The sequence below is a fragment of the Tyto alba genome, unplaced genomic scaffold (genome assembly GCF_018691265.1).
Source record: "Tyto alba isolate M040663 unplaced genomic scaffold, T.alba_DEE_v4.0 Super-Scaffold_19, whole genome shotgun sequence".
Lineage (NCBI taxonomy): Eukaryota > Metazoa > Chordata > Aves > Strigiformes > Tytonidae > Tyto > Tyto alba.
The window spans coordinates 960,177-985,299 of NW_024881281.1; the positions used below are offsets into that span (position 1 = coordinate 960,177).

General features: G+C 52.8%; 1 protein-coding gene across 3 annotated transcripts in view; it reads left to right on the plus strand.

Moving 5' to 3' along the window:
* The window catches only part of CLUH (clustered mitochondria homolog), a 40,366-nt gene extending 18,424 nt beyond the window's left edge, over positions 1 to 21,942 (plus strand). For all 3 annotated transcript variants that reach the window (XM_042791451.1, XM_042791452.1, XM_033004756.2), the window contains exons 7-26: positions 400 to 525; positions 2,253 to 2,400; positions 3,131 to 3,223; positions 3,773 to 4,467; positions 5,633 to 5,850; positions 6,630 to 6,734; positions 7,884 to 7,984; positions 9,567 to 9,719; positions 10,324 to 10,386; positions 11,064 to 11,308; positions 12,083 to 12,167; positions 12,828 to 12,981; positions 13,328 to 13,467; positions 13,580 to 13,660; positions 14,292 to 14,417; positions 14,918 to 15,039; positions 16,502 to 16,595; positions 17,316 to 17,450; positions 18,990 to 19,063; positions 20,157 to 21,942. In XM_042791451.1, the coding sequence (XP_042647385.1) occupies positions 400 to 525; positions 2,253 to 2,400; positions 3,131 to 3,223; positions 3,773 to 4,467; positions 5,633 to 5,850; positions 6,630 to 6,734; positions 7,884 to 7,984; positions 9,567 to 9,719; positions 10,324 to 10,386; positions 11,064 to 11,308; positions 12,083 to 12,167; positions 12,828 to 12,981; positions 13,328 to 13,467; positions 13,580 to 13,660; positions 14,292 to 14,417; positions 14,918 to 15,039; positions 16,502 to 16,595; positions 17,316 to 17,450; positions 18,990 to 19,063; positions 20,157 to 20,325 (3,127 nt within the window). In that variant the 3' untranslated portion in view covers positions 20,326 to 21,942. The remainder of the gene's footprint in view (positions 1 to 399; positions 526 to 2,252; positions 2,401 to 3,130; positions 3,224 to 3,772; positions 4,468 to 5,632; positions 5,851 to 6,629; positions 6,735 to 7,883; positions 7,985 to 9,566; positions 9,720 to 10,323; positions 10,387 to 11,063; positions 11,309 to 12,082; positions 12,168 to 12,827; positions 12,982 to 13,327; positions 13,468 to 13,579; positions 13,661 to 14,291; positions 14,418 to 14,917; positions 15,040 to 16,501; positions 16,596 to 17,315; positions 17,451 to 18,989; positions 19,064 to 20,156) is intronic.
* Positions 21,943 to 25,123: the final 3,181 nt, after the last annotated feature.

Here is a 25,123-nt window from a genome sequence, read left to right on the forward strand (position 1 = left end):
GGTGTGCTCCTGGCAGGTCTGGTGCTCAGCCTTCCAGCCAGGAGATGAGGTATCTTGAGAGGGCACCGGCTGTTGGGAGGCTCTGTAAAATCAATCCTTCCCAGCTATAAAAATACAAGCCTTTCTTGGCCCTGGTGGTGGCTGAAGAAGGTAAAGTCTAAATTTGCTGGGCCCAGGTAGAGGGTTCCTAGCTATACCTCGTGTGGAGAGACTGGAGAGGGCCCTTGCAGCCCACCTGCCCCTGGGCCCTGTGCTCTGCATTTTGCAGGCAAGGGCAGGTTGTGCAGGCCTTTCATGCAGCACATATACGGGAAGCTCTCATTCATGTACCGTGTTCCTAGGGCACGGGAAGTCTCAGGTATGACAACGGCTTGTGACTGTTTCTTTTTTCTCTTGCAGGTCTACAGCGTACAACTTCAATCCCAAACCTGCAAACCCCAGTTTTCTCAGTCATTCCTTGGTGGAACTACTTAACCAGATCAGCCCTACCTTCAAAAAAAACTTTTCTGCTCTGCAAAAGAAACGGTAGCAGCACTTTTTCCTCTCTAGTTGCCTTGAGTAGTCTGTTGTGAAGCTGCCCGGCGAGGCTCCGCTGGGCAGCTGGTTCTGTGGGAGCTGGGCGCCGCTGACACAGCGGGGATTGCAATGCCCGCTTTCTCCGGGCTCGCGCAGTGGTGGGGTGGTTGGGACCTGTGGGTCTCTGCAGAAAGGACCACAGAACACCTGACTAAATGTCACGGCAGCGCCCTGATGTCAGGGCTTTCTCTCGCTCGAAACACAGAGCTGTCAGGGCTGACGTGACTTGTCTGTTGCTCAGCACGGCAGTAACAGGGGCCGGTGGAAGCCCGGAGTCCTGATCCTTATCCACTGGATGGTTTCTCTTGGCTGTAGCTCCCAGATGACTCTTGCTTACAGCATGCAGATTTACGGATTTCGGTTCAGCCTAAAGCAAAGGGTGGGGGGACAACAGCTTTCTGTTGCCATGGGAGTATCAGTCGCGGGGCTCACCTGGAATCTGACGTGCTCTGTCCCTGCTGAGAAACTGAACACGTAAGGCAATTTGTGCAGCGGGAGAGAAAGCCCAGGGATGGGCTGCAGTGTTCGTACGAGGGAAACTGCTGACGTGTGCACCAGCTCGTGAGGTGTGGGTCTCCTCACCGAGAGTCCATGTTGGCTACGTGCCTCCTGGCAGATTTGATGATTTCCTAGCTAACCAGGCAGCAAAGAGTTAATGTGAAGCACGGCCACACGCTGCAGCAGTGACTGGGCTGGTAGCCTGATCAGTAGGTGCTTCTCCCCTGAATCCGAAAAAGAGACTGAAGCGTAAAATACCAGGGAAAGTAACATGAGGGCTTTGTGTAAGCTTATGGTGGAGAGACAATAATTATTTTAAATATATCTGCACACGTTCATCTTCCCTAATTTCCTCTAGCTCCTATAATAATAATAATAATAAAAACCTCAATAATGCATTGTTTTATTCTCCTGTCCTTGCTGCAGGGACCATTTATTCTGCTCCAGGACAGTGGGTCCTGTGCAAAGGCCTGTCATTCTTTAGAGTCCACTTAATGAACTGCCTCAGCTCGGCAGGGTGCAAATTGACAGGCACATTGTGTGGCTTTCAGGAGCTCTGCTTCTGCTCTCATTAAGAAGATGAAAGTGATGGTAGACAAGGGCTGGAAATTAGCAGTGGCCTAAAGCCACCACTGTGACTATCTGGCCATTTAAAAATGATTATACTGTATTGCTGCTTGGGCCAGAAGTAAACACAGATGAGACTCCAGCACCTGCTGAGAGCAGACAGATTACACAAGAGGCCATTCAGTGTAACTTGCTTTTTCACTTCATTAGTGGATGTGTGCTGTAGGCTGGTTTTCTGATGCAGCCTGTATGGCCCGGTGTGAAAGCTGAGGGCCAGTCTGGGCGGTGGCTAGCTGGGAGTGGGCATCCCCCACGGCCGAATGCAGAGGGTGATGGGGATCTCCCGTGCTGCAACTGAGGGTAAGACTGGGGAGATGAGGGTGGGGAGAGCCCAGGTAATTCTGCAGACTGCTGCTGAGAGCTGCTGCCCGTGCCAGTTGGTCATCGTGGGGTCTAGCGCTTGTTAAATGGAAGTCCCCTGGGCCGCTCGTGAGGGTTCATCTTGTTCTGTTGTTTGTCAGAAGCTGATGTTGCAGCAGCGGGAAAACTCTCTTAGAATAGAAAGAAATCTTCCTTTGGAAAATGTCTGATTGTTTTCACTCCCAAACTAGGGTTCAGAGACACCCTTTTGAAAGGATAGCCACTCCTTTCCAAGTGTACAGCTGGACGGCTCCCCAGGCAGAGCATGCCATGGACTGCGTCCGGGCAGAAGACGCTTACACTTCTAGACTGGGCTATGAAGAGCACATACCTGGACAGGTACTGGTCTTGCTTTGCCTGAGAATGCTGGCAAGAGTTTTGCTGCCAGCTGCACTGGGAACCGGTTAGCTTTTAGCAAATAGACCTCTGGTATTTGTGGAAGGGTTTTGCTCCTCAAGGGAAAACTTGCGGGAGTCCTCGCTCTTCACAGTGCACTTGACTATAGGGGCTGTGCTGCTCAGGTTGCAACTCCCTCAGCACCTAGAGGTCCAAGAGGAGCAACTGCTGCTCAGGCTTTTATAAATCCCATGTCCCTGCTCCTGTGAGCACCACTGCACAGAAGGCAGAGCGCTCCTCTGTGCCAGTCAGGCCTGGAACAGCTCTTGTCTCTCTGAACAAACTATTCCAAATGCTTCAGTTGCAGCTTTGTGACATCAAGTCTTGCAGCCCCTGAGCGGCTGTCCACCTGTGGTGTGACCCACGTCACAGCATGCTGGCTACTGAAACCTGCACCATGTTCCTCCAGAGCTAGCAAGCTGCTGTTTCAGTTAAGCTGCACCGCATAAGCTGGGCTAACATAAGATCTGTCCCAGGCTGCTGTTGAATAAAGTCCGCTCACGAGGAGTGTTCATTCCTGCTGCTAATTCACTTCCTCTGAGCTCCACGGCAGCCTGAATTCTTGCCCCTTCCCCTCCCTTCTCTCACAAAATGCCTCGTAAAGCAGAAACACTGACTTGCCAGCCCCTTCCCACACAACGCATTGCTTCCCACAAGGCTTTGACTCTTTCAGACCAGAGACTGGAATGAGGAGCTGCAGACCACACGGGAGCTGCCACGCAAGAACCTGCCCGAGAGGCTGCTGAGAGAACGAGCCATTTTCAAGGTAATTTTGGGATGTGCAGGCAGCTCCTCACACAGCCCCTTCTCTGCTGCCCGTGTCGCATCTGGACGCCTCACCCAGGCTTCCCTTTAGAAACTGCAAGAGGAGGATCCCTGTTTGTAACCGAAGGAGCCTTGTTACCTCTCACGTGTCTGCCTTCTGCTCCCAGCCACGTGAGGAAGAATTCGGCTCCTTGACCGCGTGTCTCCCTGCTGACCCTGAGGCAGCCTCCTCTTAGTCCTCTGTGCTGTCTGATCCAGTCCCCCTTGGAGTGGGTGGGAGGAACAAGGGGAGGGGGGATACACTTACACCCGAGCCCTCCTCTGCAGAGAACTAATGAGTCTGAGCCGTGCTGATCCTTAACGTTCTGGCTCCTGCAGCTTGTATCCAAGCCACTAGCCAGACTCACAGAAGTAAAAGCCAGCTGACCTGCCTGCCTGCGGGAAGGCCATTGGGAGGAGAGGAGTGAAGGAGTGAAGAACTGAGAGTTGGGTGCTGGGGTGGGAGGGTGGGAGCCCTTCTTTACCCAGCTTTCCCTCCACCTACCTCCAGGTCCACAGCGACTTCACTGCAGCAGCAACGAGAGGTGCTATGGCTGTCATTGATGGCAATGTCATGGCCATCAACCCCAGCGAAGAGACCAAGATGCAGATGTTCATCTGGAACAACATTTTCTTCAGCCTAGGCTTTGATGTCCGTGACCACTACAAGGACTTTGGCGGGGATGTTGCTGCTTACGTAGCTCCTACCAATGATCTCAACGGTGTGCGGACCTACAACGCTGTGGATGTGGAGGGGCTGTACACGCTGGGGACTGTAGTGGTGGATTACAGGGGTTACAGGGTGACAGCTCAGTCTATTATTCCTGGCATCTTGGAACGGGAGCAGGAACAGAGCGTCATCTATGGGTCAATAGACTTTGGCAAGACAGTTGTCTCGCACCCCAAGTACCTGGAGCTGCTTGAGAAGACCAGCAGGCCGCTTAAGATCCAGAAGCACAAAGTCCTCAACGACAAGAATGAGGAGGTGGAGCTGTGCTCCTCAGTGGAGTGCAAAGGCATTATTGGCAACGACGGGCGTCACTACATCCTGGACCTGCTCCGCACTTTCCCTCCAGATCTAAACTTCCTGCCTGTCGAAGGGGAGGAGATGCCAGAGGAATGTAAGAAAATGGGGTTCCCCAAGCAGCACAGACACAAGCTTTGCTGTCTCCGGCAAGAGCTTGTTGATGCCTTTGTAGAACACAGGTGAGCTGAGCTCCCCCCTTCCTCCACCTGCAGCTGGTAACGGCCCAAGTCAGGACCACGCTGCGTTGTCCCAGGGACATCCCAGCAGAGCTCCCAGAAGTGGGCAGCTAATCTCCCCAGTGCTTGGCTGTGCAGGTGCAATTATAGAAACTTAATTAACGAGAGGTGAAAACAGGAGGGATTCTGACAGGGCTACAGGGAGCCAGGGGAAGAGGTGGCTTGCTTTTTAGTCTCCAGATCTGGTTTTGTTGTTTCCTGTCCAGACGTTTAGAAGTTCTTTCCCTGCAGATACCCTGTGCACCTGATGGCTAGGGAATGGGAAGAATTTATGCTTTTTTAAGGCTCTCCAGAAGTCTTGAATGCTATCATTTTTTTAACTAGAGGCTGCGAAAAAAAATTACTTATGGGAACTGCTGTAGGCACTTTTGTGGTGGGATGCGTTGGCATTTGGGCTCGCTCAGCGCAGGCCGAGGAAGCGGGAGCTCTGGGAGCAGGGGCAGGTCGAAGTCGTGCTGTTGTGGTGACGTTAATGCTCCTGTTCGGATGTGAAGGGCTGCAGGTGCCCTGCTGTCCCAGATGGTCAGAGCCTGTGCTTGGCTTGCCAGGCAGACGAGCCCTCCAGTTGCTGTCGGAGGAGCCCTGCCTGCTGAGCAACCAGTTCCGCAGCCAGCGCCCTTCCCAGCTCTGCCACGGGCCTGCAGGCAGGCTTTGCTGCTCCCTGGGAGAGCTTCCAGACCAGCAGCCTGCAGGACCGTGGCCGTAGGGTGCTGCTGCTGCTCCTTGGCTAGCAGGGGCTGGGCCTCTCTCTGTGAAGGTCTCCTGGCAAAATTGCTGCTGGTTTGTGTTTGACTAGTCCCGGGCATCTGGCAGCGAGCGTCTTCCCCAGCTGTCTGCGGATGCTGTGTGTGGAAAGCAATTTGTAACCACTGCAAGGAGATTAGGTTCCCATTGTGATGGGTAATGAAAACCCACTTTTTTTTTTTTTTTTTCTGACAAATTAATGCACGGTCCTTTGATTTTTGGAAAGCTCATGGGAAGAGGGTGTACATCCTGCTTTTCCACGGGGAAGCTGTATGGTCTGTAATACTAACTTTTCCTCACAGAGCAGTGGTGCTCCCCGTGGTTTCTCCTGCTGTGCTGAATCCCGCTTTTCCTTTACTTGTAGGTATCTCTTATTCATGAAGCTGGCTGCACTGCAGCTGATGCAGCAGAAGGCCAACAAGCAGGAGAGCTCAGGTGCGCTGGAAAATGGCGCCTCTCCGGAGAACGGCGCTGCAGACAGCGAGAAGGCTGAGTCAGAGGATGGTAAAATAGATGATAACGTGACTGGACTTGATCAGGTGAAAGAGCTTGCTGAGACCATTGCATCTGATGATGGAACAGGTATTTCGTCGTCGGCACCAGGAGCAGCCCAGGCCTCTTGCCCTGCCTGGTGGGCTGTGTCTCTGGTGGGAGCTACGCCAGGCCGGGGGTGGTCGGGCTGATTATTTCTTGTTAAACAGGACAAGCACTGGCTGCTTCTATCAATACTGTCTCAGCTCCTCGCAGAGGGCCGCTCACACACTATTGAATTACTCGCCCTGGGGGCCGGTTGGGTCTGTGGGCCAGTGGCTCGGAGCACAGCAAGCCCCTCAGCAGTGGGCCAGTGGCTCGGAGCACAGCAAGCCCCTCAGCAGTGGGCGAGTGGCTCGGAGCACAGCAAGCCCCTCAGCAGTGGGCGAGTGGCTCGGAGCACAGCAAGCCCCTCAGCAGTGGGCGAGTGGCTCGGAGCACAGCAAGCCCCTCAGCTTTGCCACGGCAGCCAGAGCCCAGCCAGCAAGCTGAGCTGGCGCACGGGGTGGGTGGCTGGGGCTGGGCTGCCGGGGGTTTGGCGCAGAGGGGAGGGGGCTGGGGCAGGGCTGGGGAGCGGGCAATGCACGGGTGCTTCTGGGAACCCCAGCCGTGGATTTCCAAGTGTGGTGGTTGGGGGTAAGGGAGGCTGAGCAGTGTTCTGGGTTATCTTACGTGCTCTTGTTCAGACTTTGCATTTTGCAGCCATCTTCCTTTACAAATATCTTCCGGCTGATTGTTTTTATAATGGATTTCTGCAGAACGTGCCATCATTTTCTTGTCACTTTCTGAAATCCACATTCATTTGTATTCTATTTTTCTTCCTGCTGCAGTGGATCCCAAAAGCAGAGAAGTGATTCGAAATGCCTGCAAGGCGGTAGGCTCCATCAGTGACACATCATTTGACATTCGGTTTAACCCAGATATTTTCTCACCAGGTACGTATACAAAGAGCTGGTTTTAGTCCTCCTTCAGAGGATTGCTGTGGCCAGCCAACTACAGACAAAATACTGTGTTCTGTAGCCAAGAATATTGCTGACTTTTGGCTAGCTGGGCATGGTGCAGGATTCTCCGTGGAGCACAGAGATACAGAAAAGAGAAAGCAGCGTAATTGATTGCAATGCTCGAACTACCAGAGGCGGGCAGTGAGCTGTCTCCCACCGCTGCGCTCGGGGGAGGTCTGCAGAGTGCTGCCAAGAATTTTCCTGCAATTCTCCAGCATCCCAGCTGCTAGACCACATGAAGAGGATCAGAGAGAGGGAAAAAATTAAATTTGATCCTAATGTTGTAGTTTGCACAAAAACCAACGGTTGTTCGTGAACAACTGATGCTGGATCCTCAGTGAAGGGCAGGGTTGGTTTGAGTAACATTACGGTGAGCAGGTCACAGCGCCCTTTCAGATGCATGCGTCAGCTGCAGGCATCGTATCTAACTTTCCAGGGCTGGAGTCAGTGTTTTTTTTATTTGGAAAAACAGAAGAAGCTCCCAGATTGCTTATGGGGGTGAATACCAAGGCTGCATGCATGCAGATTGCAGGGGAATGGCCATATAGTTGAATTTAGCTTGGAATAAATGTGTCAGGAGGAGCATGTGTTTTGAGACGCCCAAGCATCTTCTTAGGCTGGTAAGGATTAGTGCTTTGGCACCGACTTTGCAGCTAGAACTTAAACCTTATTTTAATTTTGGTGTGCAAAAGCAAAAGGCAGAGTTTCTAGCACTTGCAGTATTTGCTGGTCCATCTCCTCAAATGTTCCCACTCCAGTCTAGCCAGTTGACTCTTGAACTGGAAGTGTACACAGCACTTTGCAGTGGGTAGAATGGATCACGTAAGGAGCAGAATTTGGGCTTTTAGAAGCTGTGTTAAGAATGAGTGGTCAGGAGCAGCACAGCTACTAATCAAGCAGAGCGGTTCATGCTTCAATGAAAGAGCAGTTTGTCGAGTAGGTGGGTTTTTGAAGAGGCATCTTGAATTCCAGGGAGACACAATCACTTGAACTTTTCACCTGCTCTTACTATACGCTTTCTGCATGTGACTTGTTTCTTCTTTGAGTTGGTGTGGTTTGTGTTTTTCTCCTTTACTCTCCTAGGTGTTCGTTTTCCCGAGTCTAGCAAAGAGGAGGTGCAGGACCAGAAGCAGCTGCTGAAGGATGCTGCTGCGTTCGTGCTGTCGTGCCAGATCCCAGGTTTGGTAAGGAACTGAGGACCAGCAGTAAGGTCCTCTCCGAAAGCTTCCTTCAGGCCTGGCCGCTCGGAGCACGCCCTGACGCAGCGGCATGCCGGCTGCGCCTCCCGAGCGAAGGCTGAGCTCTGCTGGCAGCCGAGTTCTGGCTCCAGCGGTGAGGTACGGAGAAGGGGGCAGGCAGCGCTGGGCCGAGAGCGAGAGGGGGCTTCCATTTCCCCTCTTGCACCACGGCACAATTTTCCCACCTGGCTCCAACAGAGAATCTTTGGCACTAGTAATTAACAGCTATTGCTAAGAGTTTGGGACGACAAAGACCCCATCAGTCCTCCTCTCTAGCCCTGGGCGTCCTGCACAGCTTATTGTGCTCCCTGAGCCTGTTTGTGACTCAACGGGTGACTAATAATCTGGAGTGAACTGGGAAATTGTTCTTTGTAATACCTATTGTAAAAACTCCCTCTGTAAGCCTTAAGCATTCTGGATGCTTACCCGGGCACCTGGCTAGATAAGGAAGTTTCCAGCCTTTCCCTTCTCAAGATGGGACTCTCTACATTGACTGTTAATGCGTCTGCTACAGCTGGCACTGTAACTGGGAGGGTGGAATTGCTGATCTCCACCCCAAAAGGTTTGGGAGTTGTTGGTCTTACGTAGGAGGGGATTTTCCTTGCTGGAAAGTTTCTTCTGAGCTCTAAATCCACTAGTTTTGTAGTTAGCATAACCTTTAAGACCAGCTATTCAGTCTTTAAATAAAAAAGGAGGGGGAGTGATTCAGAAAAGAGCCTGGTGATGTGTTTTACAAGGTAGTTGATACCCTAGTGTGTGAACCCGCAGTGCTGCACAGGCACGTGTGAGGGCAGGTTCCAGGCCAGCTGCTGTAAGCTGGCAGCCCTCCGTGCTCTCTGTATGGGAGAGTAACCGGGGCTACTCCGTGACGTGAGCTAGGCGACCCTTTATCAGCACTGCAACACGAGTTTGAACGCAAGTGCCGTTTCCCCTTATCAGCAAAGCGTGTACGGCCCCATGCTGCCTTTTAGTTGGAAACGTTTTCAGTGGGTGACCCGGGGGGGGGGGGGGGGGGCCCTCTTAAGGAAGGGTTCTAGCCGGCCAGTTCCACACGCGTTGGTTCAGTGCGCCCTGCCCAGGGGAAGGCAGTTCCCGGGGGCCGGGGGGAGCCTCGGGGCGCCGCGTGCTGCGCCGTGCACCGGCCGCCCTGGGCTGATGGAGACGCTGCCCGCTCCGCGCTCGTGCTGCTCCACGGGGCCTCGGCCTCTGCTTGTTGTGCGCGGGGAACCGGGCGAAGCCCGAGCTGTTTCACTGCGGCAGCTGATCTCTCCACGCCCCAGCCGCCCCGGGGTTTGTTGGGAGGGAGCTGTGCTGCTCGGCCCCCACCGAGACATACGAGTAGAAACGCTACAAGTGGCCAGGAGCTCGCGGAAACCGCCTGGGGCTGTCAGCTGCAAGAGTCCCCCCTGCCCGGGCAGCGTGGCAGTCTCTGGAGTTACAGCACCCTACCCGCCGAATTTTTAATTTTCTTTAAAATTCTTCCCTTCGTGCTTGCTCTCCGTAACTAAAGTTTGTATGTACCCTGCAGGTCAAAGACTGCCTGGATCACACGGTGCTCCCCATGGATGGGGCTACCTTAGCAGAGGCCATGCACCAGAGGGGCATCAACATGCGTTATCTTGGCAAAGTGATCAACTTCATCACCAAGACCCCTGGCCGTGCTCAGCTGGATCACATTTTTGTAAGCACCAGGCTTAACTTCAGGCTGTCAGTTAAAACCGCCTCTGGCATAATTTGCCCTGCCTAGATTCCAACTTGGCCAGTTGTTTTCTCTGTGTAAAAATAAACGCCTTCAGAAACGGAGGAGGAGGGAGAAGGACCTGTGAGTGGTGGATGGGGAGTTTTGCTCCCAAATCCTTAATGGCTTTCATAACGTGAGGGGGTTTGAGCGTCCTTTGGGATAGAGAAGCACTTTGGGGATTCCCAAATGCAATAGCGGGTAAGGCAGCTGGATTTTAAGCCCCTACGACCTGTCGGGCCTTTGGCTCAAGCGGAGGGTTGGGAGCGCGGGGGCTGGCGCTGCGGAAGCGGCTGGAAGCGCCCCTGGAGCTGAGCTGGGCCGCGCGGGGTGGCCGTGTGCGGGGGCTCTTCACCCCCCGAGCGGGGCCAAATGCAAACCAGTTCTGTGCTGCAGGGCAAGGACTACAGAAATTAGTCTTCTGCAGATCTTGATAAAAGCCCACTTCGGAAGCAAAGTGTGGGTTTTTTTTTGTTTTTTTTTTTTTTTTTTTTTCCTTGCGATTGCCAACTGACTCTTAGTCTCTGTTCTTTATTCCGTTGGGTAGAAAATAGGAATCAGTGAATTGATCACTCGATCGGCTAAACACATCTTCAAGACGTACCTCCAGGTATGACCTGCAGTCTAACCTCTTGCCTTGTGTGTCCTCTCTAATGACTTTTTTCCACAACTAGTGAGCTGTTTGAGCCTCTTCTCTCATTAGGCAGTTCATGGGGGTTGCTTAGCAACGGGAAGTACAATCTCATTAGTGCCAAAATAGGTACAGGCCTGTGTGTAAGGGAAAACAAGTTCCCACTTGAAGACAGCTTTCCCAGCGAGTAACCATTCATGCTTTTCTTCCCCAGATTCTTACTCATTATGTTGAAGGCTTTTAAAAGTGAAATCACAGCTTGTTTTCCCTGTAATACTTTTTCCTCTTAAACAGTGTTGCTTTTGCCTTTCTAAGAAGCTTTAATTGCATGAACACTACTGCATCCTTATACCTGTCTGCACATAGCACAGCAATAGGCCTGGCTTTATTCCAGTGTCAGAATTCTTCTTTACGCTTTCTAGTTTCTCTGTCCCAGGTAGCAGCCCGAAATGGAACTATATATTTGTGTGTGTAGGTATATACTTATCTCTTATATCTACATAATTTTGTCTGTGCTAGTTCCACTTGCAAATATTGCCTTCCTCTCCCTCTCCTGGAAGATTTTCCTGTTTCTGGAAGGACTGGGTCTGTGTGAGGCTCGGGGTTGGAGCAGTGCCTCTGTGTCTTCCACGACTGATTTTGGTGTCTCACTGCAGGGCGTGGAGCTGTCGGGTTTATCAGCAGCCATCAGCCACTTCCTCAATTGCTTTCTAAGCTCCTTTCCCAATCCCATTGCCCATCTTCCAGCTGATGAGCTGGTCTCCAAGAAGAAGAATAAGAAAAGGAAAAACAGGAACCTTGGAAATGCTGACAACACTGCATGGGCCAGCATGACCCCTCAGGAGCTTTGGAAGAATATTTGTTCAGAAGCAAAGAACTACTTTGATTTTAGTCTCGAATGGTAAGCAGAGCAAATTACTCCCTCTTGTGCCTGGACTGTCACCAAATGTCTGTAGCTCTTACTGTTCTTTAATAGGACCTGCCTTTTTGACTTGTTTTCTGTTTGAATATAAGTTTGTACTCTTCAGAAAGTTTTACAGGCCTCTAATGGAAAGAAATCGGGCAAAGAGGAGTGGGGGGAAGTGTAACTGAAATTTGAAATGAGCTGAAACCTGTGAGGCAAAGACAGGTAGGAAAACCAGAGGAGGAAGGGAAACCTCTCCTTAGTGGTGCAGAGGGGAGCAGAAGGCAAGAGTGTAGTCAAAAGATATTTGTCCATATGTAGACAAAGATTTAGGCTGGAGGGAGCTTATGTTCCCAAAACAAGGACCGTATCCAAAACTGAGATGGGGTGAACAAGGCTGCTGGAAGGAGCAGATGGTGAGTGTTAAACTGGAAGCACAGGTGACGTGACCCGAGAGAAAAACCATGACTGGTTGGCTAAATCAGTGACCGTCCCTTCACGTCAGGGACAGCTCACTGCCAAGAGCTGAGGGCGATCAGATTCTCGCCTAAACTCTGCAGAGTGAGCTTTGAAGAGAAGGATTTTGGTTACAAGTACTGTTGTGCATCTCTGTAAGCTTCGGTAGATCATCGGCAAGCGCTGTGCTGCGAGTCATGGGTGTCGGTTAGCAGCTGGCTGTACAGGGGCCTGTGCTCCGGGTACCCCACAGTGCAGGGACGTCCCTGAGCAGAACCGCGCCTGAGAGCTGAAGCTTGCGTGTGCTTTTTGCAGTGAGAACGCTGACCAAGCAGCTGAAGCGTATAATCTACAGAAAATCACCCTGCTTCGTGAAATCTCCCTCAAAACTGGAGTCCAAGTAAGATCCCCGTCTCCCCTCCCTTCCCCATCAGGTTCTGTACTGAGAAACGTGAAGAGTAAGAGCAGACTGCTCTGCAGGGGACAGCCTTTCAGGCAGACAGTGCGAGCCCCTGAAGGTCTTTGTGGTGGTAATGCTGGAATGCAGGTTCCAGCCCTGGGGAGAGACGTTGCTAGTGCACTTCCCTTTTAGGGTAAGCTCGCGGCGCATCTCCCTCGGTAGGTTGGCCAGCCCGACCGCAGTCACTGTCGCTTGCTCTCTCTGACAGACCACACTCGCATCTTAAGTTCCTCTGCACGCATGCTCCCCCTCCAAAGCGAAGCAGCTCCCTGGCTGGGCAGAGCAGGACTCTGGGGCTGGCCCCGCTGCCTCCCCGCAGCACTGCCGCCTGGCCGCCCCGGGGCGCGGGGGCGTTGGGCTGGGCGGGGTGCTGTGGGGGCCCCAGTGCTGGCAGGGCGGTGCCGCGGTGCCACGGTGCCACGCGCACCTGGTGGGACGACCCACAGGTGACCTTCCAGAGCTCTGTCCCCAGGTAGAGTGAGGCAGGAGATGTTTTGAGCGGGAATCCACGTGCAGAATCCAAGGCTCATTTCCCCTCTCTTCTTGCCAAGTAGCTCTGACAGGGGTGACCGTGACCTCTGGTCTTTTCGGTTCCTCCAGATACTGCTGAAGGAGTACAACTTCGACAACAGGCACAAGCCCACCTTCACAGAAGAGGATATTCTCAACATCTTCCCTGTAGTGAAGCACGTAAACCCCAAAGCCTCAGATGCTTTCCACTTCTTCCAGAGCGGGCAAGCAAAGGTCCAGCAAGGTACAGACCCAACACGCCTCTGCCTCTTGAGGCGACTGCTGATAAAAGGAAGAGCAGGGAATGTGTGGCATGGCCCGCTGCCCTCCACCAGTACCCACCCCCCACCCCCGTTCTGGTAGAGAATTGTGGTCTCCAAGACCATCTGAAACACCCACCTGCTGTAAAGTTACCAACGATGAACACGGATGGACGCAGGGCAGCACCTTGCTCCTAGGTTTTAGTCCTTGCACAAGGCAGCGAGCTCTGGCTGCGTATCCCACTGCTGTTCCCCGGCACCGGCAAGGCGCTTCTCCAGGAGCACGAGGGGTTATTTAACATGCACACGTATGTGAATATCTTTTTTCAGGTTTCTTGAAGGAGGGCTGCGAGCTCATCAATGAAGCCTTAAACTTGTTCAACAATGTGTATGGTGCTATGCATGTAGAAATCTGTGCCTGCCTGAGGCTGCTAGCTCGTCTCAACTACATCATGGGAGATTATTCAGAGGTGAGCAGGGGCTTGGATGGGGCCCGTCTAGTCCTCTCATTCCTTCCCCATGCTTGCTTGCTCAGGTGCACGGCACTGTGTGACGTACTCTTGGGTCTTCTGTTCTGTTTAGGCCTTAAGTAATCAGCAGAAAGCGGTGCTAATGAGCGAGAGGGTCCTGGGTATTGAACATCCCAACACGATTCAAGAATACGTGAGTACAGGGTGCTGAGGGAGAAGCAGCACCTCGTGTGTCCGCCTGGAGACCGTGAGCCTTAATTTGTCTCTGCAGCTAGAAAACAGTTGCAGTTCTCCTTCCTTCTGCAGTGTTCTTTCTAGAATCGTCTACTGTCATCATACGTGTTGCATCTGATGATTTTGTAAACAGAATACCTAAGCGTTTGCATTATAAATGTCCTGCGTGGTTCTACTTAGTTTAGAATTTTGAGGCTTTGTCTGCTGAATGTTTATTTATATTCATTAATTCGGCTGGCTTTTGCCCTGGGCTTATGTCAAAAATGAAGAAAGAGAAAGAATCCTTCCCAAAAGCACAATGGGAATATCATATGCATACAGGTCAATTTTGAAATATTCCTTGAGGTGTGCAAGGGAAACCGAAATGAATCGCTTCGGCATCCTCAGCACTGTCTTACGTGGCACCTCAGTGGAGCTGTAAATCCGCCGGCAGGCTTGGACTTTTCTGAGGGGCTGAAATCCTTCTTAACCGTAAAGGCCGACAGTTTGATTTGTGTGCAGCTGAGGAGAGGAGTAGAAAGGAGAGATTAATTTGCTTTAGGGGGTGGTAAGAGCGAGCTGTTAATGCTGGGCTGTTTCCTTTGCTGCAGATGCACCTGGCGTTGTACTGCTTTGCAAACAGCCAACTCTCTACAGCGTTGAACTTGCTGTACCGTGCACGCTACCTCATGCTGTTGGTATTTGGGGAGGATCACCCAGAAATGGCGCTCTTAGATGTAAGTAATCCTTTAGAGTCTTTTAGTTTCTAACCTCCAAGAAGCCTTTTGGCCTTTAAAAATGCTCATAGTGCTGGGTATTTAAGATAAATATTTAGGCACTGCGTTGTCCTCCCTGGGCTACTACCAATTAGTGTTATTAGAAGAAGGGGAAAAAGGAGTTTGACTCTGTAGCTGGGAAGGTCAGCCTTCTGTGGCTGGAGCTCTGCACTGGGACACTGGCGACGTGGGTTTGAGTGCCTGGGCAGGTTCCTTGATTTCGCCTCCTCTTGTCCTTGCATAAAATGGAGAGAGTTCCTTCTCTCTTTTGTGTGGCTTGTTGGGGCTGAGCTCCCGCGGGGGCGAACGGTCTCGTGTTACCTGCTGGAGAGATCTGCTGGGACCCGGGGCTGCCGCAGCCTTTTCGGCGGCGGAGTGCCCGGGCGGTCGCGGCATTGGCGCAGCAGTAGATGCCCGGTTTGAATTCGCTCTCTGAATGCCCACGGGACTCCTCTGTGCAGAACAACATCGGCTTGGTGCTCCACGGGGTTATGGAGTACGACCTGTCCCTCCGGTTCCTGGAGAACGCGCTGGCCATCAGCTCCAAGTATCACGGCTCCAAGTCTTTGAAAGTTGCACTAAGGTGAGGCAGGGTGGAGCGCTGGGTGGGTCGCCATACTGCTGAAGAGAGTGAGTACACTCACCGTGGGCTCCCGGGGAGGGGTCTGACCCAGCTGTGTCCAGCTGTGTCCTGTTAAATGAGAGATTCGGGCTCGTCCCAGCGCTGACTCCCTGGGACTGCTGGGCTGCGCGAGTCCAGGTCACGGTGCAGCAGCCGAGTTCGTTGTCTCACAAGACCAGAAATCCCTCGTTCTTAAAGTTAATTGCGGGATCTGCTGTAATGCTGGTTGCCCCCAGAATCTGTCAAGATGATCCTGCTCCTTGTGGACTCTCAGTAGAAAAATGTATGTGGCAAGTGAAGGTTGGAGAGCAAGGCTAATGTAATTATACTGGGAGACTGGGACGATACGTAAACACTTGTATTTAATTGTTTCAGCCCTCAGGGAGCTATCTTTGAGAAGCATATAATTTGCTTTTGTCCTTTACCATAAAGCCTTGTATTTGAATAAAATACTGAGCGGCTTCCATGTGTCTCCAAGGGAGCTGTGAGTGGTCAGCACCTTTAGGATCTGCTCTGAATACTCACCGCTCCTCAGTGCTGTATGCACTGTCCTTGAGTGCAAAACTGCCTCCCTCAACCAAGCAGTGGCCCACTCCTAATTACTGCTACCACATTGCAACCCATCTGTTCTTTGTTAGGGTGAAAATAAATCTTATTAAGCACCCACAAGAGTCTGATTTGTTTGCCGGCAGTTGATGGATATGCATTCTGCAGAAAGTATCTTGCCTTCCCTGAGTAGCCCTGGGATGCTTGATGAGATTCATCGCCTCCCACAGAGTAACGCTGCCAAACCCAGAAATCTTTTCATTCCAGAAACACGAAGGAAGCGAAGTCCGAGCCAAGTCAGCTCTCCCACCTGGAGAGAGCCCAGGTGACTTGGGTCCCAGCTCTGCCACTGCTTTGCTGGTTGTTTCTGTGCCAGAAGATTTCTTCTTGATTTTGTCTGTGAATAATCAAGTAATTCACACATTTGCTTTCTAAGAAACACAGGACTCTTTTTTTTTTTTTTTTTTTTTTTTTTTTTTTTTTTGGAAGGGTAAGGGCTTCTGGCTGCTCCCTTCTTCCCCAGTTAACAAACCTAGCCCCGAGATGTTCCCGTGGATGTGCTGCCTCTGTTCAGTTCACCGCTGCGGCCTTCAGCTTCCCTGGGTGCAGGAGGGAAAAATCCCCCGTTCGGTGTTTACTTCCAGAGGTCACTTCTCAGCATTTCAACAAAAATCCGACCCGAATCAGTGCAGTATATGAATCCCCAAACGGGGCGGGGAGGAGTAACTACCAGGGTGCTGTATTCAGAGTCCAGTATCGGTCTCCCTTCGCGCTGGTATTATGACCTCTTGCCTAAACATGGTTACGTTAGTCGTGCAGTAGTGCGGGAATGTTTCTGCTCCGTGAAAGTACCTCCAGACCCTTTTCCTTCCCTCAGCCACCACTTGGTAGCCCGAGTGTACGAGAGCAAAGCAGAATTCCGGTCAGCTCTGCAGCACGAGAAGGAAGGCTACACCATCTACAAAAACCAGGTAAACGAGCGTGCACGCCGCGAACTCGTGCCACGTCGCTTCACCGCCAGAGCGGAGCGGTGCCGCTGCGAGCAGGGCTGCAGCCTGGGGAGCCTCCACAGACGTCGGGGAATCTTCTTTCCAGGGACAGGGCAGAGTTGCTGCCCTGTGCCGTAACTGACCACTCCTACGCAAAAAGTCTTTGAATACCCTTCCTGCAAGTTTGTTCTTGCTGTACCCCGTCGCTGGACAGAAACTTCTGTTGGAGGCACGGCCCCGCGTCCCGGCAGGGGCCTGAAAGAACCGGGCTGCTCTTTACCCGTGCGGCACCACCCGTCTTTAAACGCCAGACCCAAAGGAGTTTGGCAGTTGAGCTGTTTCGTGGGCCATACCTCCCCCCGCTCGCAGCCCTTCCCGGCGCGGTGAAACTTCTGCATCAGCCCGGGCTCTGTCTGGACACGCCTGCGGTTGCGCGCGGTGATTCAGCGCCTGGCAGCACAGCCTGGTGGAGGGAATGCCGCTCGCCCGCAAACGTGCTCCTACTTGATGGAAATGTGCGATGTTGATAATGAGGCTCCTAGAGGAATTTTTGTTTTGTGTTTTGAACGCCAAGGCAGGTGAAATCCAGTTCCGATGAGTTTCTGTAAAGGTGTTGAGCCAGCAGAGACGAGTGCACCCTGGTTCGGGTCCTCTGCTGACGAGTAGTGTTGTGCCTCTTTTTTCCTCCCTTTTCTGATTTAGCTCGGCGAACACCATGAAAAGACCAAAGAGAGCTCAGAGTACTTGAAATACCTGACTCAGCAAGCAGTCGCCCTTCAACGCACAATGAACGAGATTTACAAGAACGGCTCCAACGCGAACATCATGCCACTTAAGGTAACCCTCACGCGACGGGAGCGCTCGAGGCCGCCGGGGCGCGCTGGGGTTTGGCCGCTCCCGAAGGACGCGCGGACGGTGCCCGTGCGGGAGGTGCGGGGATGGTGCAACCACCAGGGACTGAGCGCTGGTCCCGCCGGCGTCGGCTCGGGGCCCCGGCTCTGCCCCTCGCTGGGCACGCGGGGAAGGAGGCGCCGGGCGGCTGGAGCCCGGGACGCCTCCGCGCAGACCTGCCCCTCCGCTGACTCACCGGCTGCAGGCGGGTTGCTCAACCCGGCAGCACTCCCGTTTCCTCACCCGAAAAAATGCCGTCGCCCTTCACCGGGTGCTTTGTTCTCCCCCCCGAGGATTTGGGGGGCGGGGGGGAGGCCGGGCAGCGCAGCGGAGCGTGGCGGGGGCTGCTTCGCCTCGCCTGACGTGGGGCAGGAGCAGAGCGGCCCTCTGGGGCCGGACCCGGCCGCTCTTCGTGCTGGTGCTGTGGGTGCTGCCCCGGCGGGGAGCCGGCGGGCTGCGGAAGAGGCTTCCAGCTGCGGGGACTCTCGCCCTCCCCGGGGAAAGGGCAGAGCGGGGCCGCGCTCCGAGGGAGCCGTTGGGTTTTCCTCCCGCGGCAGAGAAGGGGGCACAGGACTGAGGAGCGATTTGAGCACGAGGACCTTGACTTGAGTAAATGGTCAAGCCCAGGAAAGCGTCCAGCTAAGGGGCTCAAACCCATAGAACAGTAATAAAGGCTTTACCTTTGTTACAACACTTGAAGGAGTTAAAAAAAAAAAACCCCAAACCAACGCTTTTTGAACTGACCTCTACCCTGCGCTGAACTGAAGTCCCCCAGAGCTCCGAGGGGAGGTTGCCCACAGCGACTGGCTGGGCACCTCTAGATGCTGCTTTTCAATTTACCGGGAGCGAGGTAGGAAATACGGATTATGTCTCCTTGCAGCTGTTAGCGTGTGTCCTGGTTTTGGCTGCGATCGAGCTAGTTTTTCCTTCTCAGTCGCTCGAACAGGGCTGTGGTTTGGATTCAGTGTGGGATTGGGTGTGAGAAGAATGCTGATAACACACTCGTGTTTTCAGCTGTTGCCAAGAGATCAAGGACTTCTCAGCTCCCCGTGTCCTGCCCGTGTGCAGGTGCACAGGCTGGGGGGAGCCCGGCCAAGGGACCACCCGGTGCCCGGCAGCGCCTGGCTGGGCGGGGAGGCGAGGGCTGAGCGGGAAGCTGCGCGCGCTCGTCCCGGGGTTGCGGTTTGGGGAGTTCCTGGTTTCTGGGGCCGGGCTGGGCATCGGTCAGCGAGTGGTGAGCAGTGGCACTGAGCATGACGTGTTTGTATTTTGTGATTATTGTTTATAATTATTACCACGTTTTAATTTTATTTCAATTATTAAATCGTTTTTATCTCAACCTATGAGTCTCCTTACCTTTACCCCTCCAATTCTCTCCCCCATCCCTGTTGGTAAATGGTATCTGGACTTGCTTAGGAGCTTTGTGTTATTCTGTCTGGGGTTTGACTTTTAAAACTTTTTTTTTTTTTTCCTCTTATACTGTAGTTCACAGCTCCCAGTATGGCCAGTGTCCTGGAGCAGCTCAACATTATCAATGGAATTCTCTTCATTCCACTAAGGTAGAGCGATACCTCTGTGTGTTGTATCTTTAGAAATCAAGTAGTCCTTTCGTATTAGCTTTGTTCCTGAGGTGGCATAAACTCAATGCTTCCCTTTGCATTGTCACTGACCCAAAATGTGGAGTTTCCCATGATCTTGGGTACCTTTGCTCTTTGGGCAGCACGCGGCAAATAATGGTAGAAATTGTCACTTCTGCATGAAAACAGCTTTTGAAGGTGCTGGGTCCCCTGAAGGCACTCCCGAACGCTTCCCGAAGGGATGCTCCGCGGGCTCCCTGGCCAATCCTCACTGGCACAAAAACCCCCTCCTAGTTGGAAGAACTTTGCTTGAAATGCCAGGTGTCTCTTTCCAAAGTGCAACCCTGAGCTGGTGGCAGTCTGAGCTCCCAAACCGCTCCGGGAAGCTGGGGGAAGTGGGGCAGGCTTCCTGGGGGGTGGGAGAACAGCGGGGCGAGAGCGACTCCCGTGTGTCCCCGGGCGCTGAGCCCCCCAAACCCCCCTCAGCCCGGCACCCCAGCAGCGAAGGGACCCGTTGGCAGCGTGGGGGTTGCTGGAGCCCAGTCTCTGCCCGGAGGCGAGCGGCTCCGGGGCGCAGTCCTGTGGGGAGGTATTCCTCCCCCGGCCCCCCAGGGCTTGGTTACGAAGGACATTAGCCGAGACTCTAACACCAGCCCTGATTGTCATCACCATGATCTTTAAGATCGCTCTACACAGCAGTACTCTTAAAATTATTTATTACAAATTGTCCCTTAGACTTTTTAGCTGAACACCTTGATTGGGGCGATGGTGGAAAAAGTTTCTTCTAAAGCTACAGATAATCACTGGTGGTGAAAATTCCCCAGAAGCAGCTGGAGGTTGCCTGGACCCAGACAAGATTCCCCTCCCTGCCCCAGCCCCGAGCGGCCGCTGCGGGGTCGTGTCCTGGTGCCTCTGGGTTCAAAACCACCTGGGGAACCAGCACTGAGCCGCTCAGGGAGCGCTGGGCCAGGGCCAGCAGCATTTCCTAGTTTGTTGCAGGGTACTTGGCCCTGGGCTTCACACCCTTTGCTAAAGCTGGTCTAACGCTTCCTACCCTTCCTGGTTTCCCCTTCAGCCAAAAAGACTTGGAGAACCTTAAAGCAGAGGTGCAGCGACGCCAGCAGCTCCAAGAAAGCATAAAAAGTGGTGAACAGCTGGAACCAGAGGATAAAGCTGTGGAGGAGAAAGAGGCTGAGCCAAGCATGCCTTCTGCTGAGATCCCTTTAACACAGAGCTCTGCTTAATGTGTACCTCGCTTAGAAAAAAAAAAAAAAAAAAAAAAAAGTTTAAACCACCCTTTTCTGAATCTGACCCAGGGTCTCGGACTCCCCTGGAGCAGCTCCTCCTTTTTTGACAATGTTATTGCACTGGTACAATTAATACACAATGCAAAGAACTAATCTGAGAAATGTAATCTGTCTGACTGAGCTTGTGTCTGCCACGTGAAGGGGAAGGTGGCCAGGAGGCAGCACCAAAGGAAAGACCCGTCCTAGGGGAGCGCAGCCCGGGGCTGTGGTGCCTGTGTGTGTACGTGTTGTGTGTGTGCGCCTATCACCAGTTATTTCTACTTTGTACATACGAATTCCAGATGAACTGTCTTGAGGTATGTAACATTTCTCAGGTCATTTTTATGTTGACTAAGGACACTGCTTTGCTAAAACAGTACAGAACCAGCCCATCCACTGCTCGGCGTTCTTGTAAAATGTGGATTCCAAGCCAAAAGATTTATTTCCCCCCCAGTCGCCACCCCAATTTGTGCTAAGGAGACCCAAGCAGCCATATTTGTATTGCTCAGATGAGTGAAGCCTGTAACGTGTGTGTGGAAGTGGGGGAATGTACAGCATTTTCTACATCAGGATATAGCCATTGGATTCCTTTAACCATTTTTTCTACTTTTGGTTGGCAGTTTGGCAATTCAGTGGGGTTTTGTAACATTCACATTCTAATTTTCAAGGTAAAGATATAGATAGAGAGAGAGAGAGATAAATAAATATATATATGATACTCACAGTTCCACCTCTGCTCTGCTTGCAGCTGAGTAACTTGGGATACTGTATCCAAAGAGTGAGGGCTCGATGTTTAAAAAAGCGCACAAACTTCCATAACAATGGAAACCCCAGTGCCTAGGAGAGGTGGAAACGGCATCAAACAAAGTCTGAACTCCAGCGATTTAGCAGGAAAGTGGTGGGGGGGGGTTGGAGCAGACAGAAGAGGGGAGGCACGGCCAGCACTGGGGCCTTGGTCCCAGGGGCAGCACTGGCTGTAACAGAGCCCAGGGGCCTCAATCCCCCCGGCAAGCTGACCCGGCTGGGCACGGCCAGCCCTTTCCCACAGCCCCCCGGCACCAGGGAGGGGGCCCCCGGCCCCCCCAGCACGGCCACGGGGGGCAGCCCCCACCTCCCGGCCCGCTGGCTTTGCCATTGCTGGCAATGGCCGTCGCTGCGGGCGGGTGCCGCCGGCCGCCCGTGTCCCCTCCCCGGCCGGGTCCCCGGGGTTGGGGACGGAGCTGAACGTCCTTTTTTCCGAGCAGCTGTAGGACAAGTGAGCGCCAGGCCCCAGCCCCCCCCCCGGGGCTCTCGCCCGGGGTCTGGCTGGGTTGTACCCTCTGCTGATTTGCGTTGCTTTTTACTGACCTTCTGGAGAACAAGTGCTGTCCCTGTGCTCTGTACCCTGGGGTCCCCGGACCCCAGGACAGGTATTTGTAACTCTTGGTGGGGGGAAGGGAAGGAGGGGAGCAGCCTCCGTGTTGTGAGAGGCAACAAAGCAGGAGGAGTCTTTACTGCAAAAGAACTTGCTCCTATTAGAAAAATTCTGAATTTCCTGGAAAGCAATCAATAAATGACTACAGTGCATCTTTCCTACAAGATTTTTCTTTTACTAGTGTCTTTCAGTCCATTAAAAGCTTTTTAAACTATCGTAGGCAGTTTATTGGTTTCTTTACCCCTTGCTGCACGGTGTTGGGTACCGTTAATCCGAACCCCCTCCCCAGAGCCCCAACTTCTCTTCATTTGAGCAGGAGGAGGGAGCAGGCCCAGGTTGGCTGGAGCCTTTACAAGGTGTGAGGCCAGGCTGCAGGGCCCGGGGCCCCCCAGGCCCTCCCCCACCGCCCCGACTGGCTCCCTGGCGCCGCTCAGGGGTGGGGGGGACACCGGGGGTCGTTTCTCTGACCTGGGCAGCAGCAGGGCCCAAAGCTCTGAGAGGTGCTGTGGTCTCTGGAGCGGCCACGAGCCGGTGCAGGTTAACGCTTTGTCTGCTCTGGGCACCCTTTTCCTCTAACAGAGCGTCCCTGGGGACAGCGGCTCCAAGAGATCAGCGGTAAAACCCCTACCAGAACCGCGACCCCAGCCCCCCAAAGCAGAGCAGCAGGATCTACCCTTGCCTGGCCCCAGAGCTTCAGCAGCGCTTCTGCCTCAAGGGCTGGGAGCTACTGCTCCAGCTGGAGGAGAAGGGGGGAGCCAGGGCTCCTTGCTCCGTGGGCTTTTGGAAACACGAAGCTGAAGGATGCAAATCCCAGCTCCGACGGCTGCACAGCCAAGCAGCTTGAATGCCATCACGGGCTGGGAAATAAATGCATTTAACAACATCCGTTCCGTAACTCTCGTCACCTTTTGGGGGGGTTGGGTGTTCTCGGGTACGCGGTGCACAAGTTCTTAAATAACAATGAACGTAGGAGGCCAGAGCCGGCCCCGAACTGCCCGTAGCTCTCCCGGCCCTAGGACAACTCACCTCCCTGGGGCCAGCTCTGCTCCCTGCTCAGGCGGTCACACATCATCCACCCTCTCGCCCCCGGGGGCCCGGCGGGGACTTGGCCCCCGGCCTCCGCGGTGACGGAGAAGCCCGGAGCCTCGGCTGGTCCCGGAGCCTCGCAGGTGACCGTACGCCCCTGCCTCAGCAACTGCAGCAAAATGAAATCATTTCAGAGAAAGATTAAAACCGTCAGCAATCCCAAAGGAAGCACATAGAAATAGTCTATTTTTATCCTCCTTACTCATTCCAGACAGAGGGGGTTCCGGCACTTGATGTCGTGGGACGTACCTCGTACTGTAAAACCCACAACTGCCAAGGGAAAGTCGCCCCTCAACCCTTCAGTGCGGTTAGTGGTCGCACTGCTCAGGGAGAAGGCTACTCAACACAACGCATTCTCTCTTCCCACCCTTGACCAAATAGTCCAACACATGTAATTTCTTTTCATATTCAACCCTGTCCGCTGAAAAATACTTCAAAATCCATCAGTGCTAGATCAAAACTGGAAGCAGCGGGTGGAAACCAGTCTCACACACCGACAAAGCTGCTCTCAGGGCGGCGCTCGCTGCATGACCAAGTCACCAAGGTGAAGGGGAAAATTAAATTCTTCAGCCCCCCCCAGTGCTCTTAGCACCTGGCTCTTGCCTGTCCCTTCTGAGCAGCTGCCGTGTGCAGGCGCAGCTTTACTCTGTGCCGAGCGCTCGGGACGCCCCTTCGCCCCAGCCGGGGGGCTGACACCCACCTCGGCTCTCGCAGAGCACAAAACTGGGGTTTCCCCCAGTGACCATCAGTCCCCGCCAGGAGCCGAGCCCAGGTGTGTTCCCGCTGCTGGGCACCACGGGGCGACACCCAGACCGCAACCAGCAGGAGCTTCCTTCCAGCCTCCCCCCCATCACGGCCGGGGCCGCGTCCTTCATCTTCCATCAACGAAGAAACGCACATCTCCAGTGCAGTTCGCTGACCCATTTATAAGCAGCGCTCGAGGCAATTAAGGCCAAATCACAGGGAGAAAAAAAAAAAAAAAACAAAACAAAACAAAACCACCAAACTACCCCAAGTGCAAGACACTCCTGTGGAAACAGCACCAGCCCCCGCGGCCGCCCAGCTCGCCCGAGTCCAACAGCTCGGCAGCGCCCAGCAGGGAAACAGCAAAACCCGGGTCTTAACAGCTCCGCTGGAAAGCGAGGCTCAAGGCAGGAGGGGGGAAACACACCCCAAACCACCAAAACCAAAGCCACAGGGCTGGGCGGGGAGCAGGGAGGGAAAGGGCTGCGACCACCCAAGCGCTGGCCGGGCGGCCAGAGCCCAGCGCTGCCGTAACACCCAACCCTCCTCAGGCCAGGGCAGCTCAAACTCACATGAAAGCAGCAGCAGGTGTGCAGCAAAATCCCAAGGGTGAAACACCAATAGCTTTTTTTCAAAATAGTTTTAATTCTTGCATCCAAGGAAACAAAAACACATCTAGTTTTATATGCATTTAATAGTTTACCAATTGGTACAATAAGATTTTTTTAATATGCAGAAAACATGAATAAATTTTGTTTTACACAGTCTGAGAGCAACAAATCTTACTGTAAAACACAGAGCAGTATTATATACATTCCTTTACTGATTTTTTTTTCTTTTTTTAAAATTGTGTCAATAGCTTCAGTTAACTCCTACAGTCTGGGAACTGTTTTCTCCAATTGCAACCTCTAACATCGTTCTTATGAAAAAATTCGACGTTTGCCTTCATGTCAATGTCAGGATCAACTTCTAAAACTTGAAGATTTTGCTAACTTATCTTCAGAATGAACTTGGGGAAGCCTGAGGGATAGGTAGGACAAGAAAGCAGCTACTTACATGACACAGTGGAAAGATAAAAAGGCCAGTTAAATCCAGTTGTGACTTGTAAATCCAACTCAACCTTCCCCACTCCTAACATGTTTATCCCTACCATTTTATGCACGTATTCTTGCTAGAAGATTCTTGGTATTGACTTTTTTTTAAATACACTGGATTTTATGTACAGCTGGACAGCAAATAACTCATTCTAAGTGCGTTTTTCCTTCACTCAACTCAGTATTTTTTTTTTTAATATTCAAATCATTAAAAGGATTATCAAGCCACCACTGTCTACAAAAACAAAGTATAACCTTTTCTTTTAAATAGCTTTCACACGAGTCAAAAGCTATTTAAGAGTGATATTATCAGGCAGTTCACATAAAAACAGGAGGAGGCAAACAGGAGAAGCAGGGTACTGACAGTATAAGTAGACTGGGCTTGGTGAGTCTATAGCCAAAGCTTTCAAAATACTAC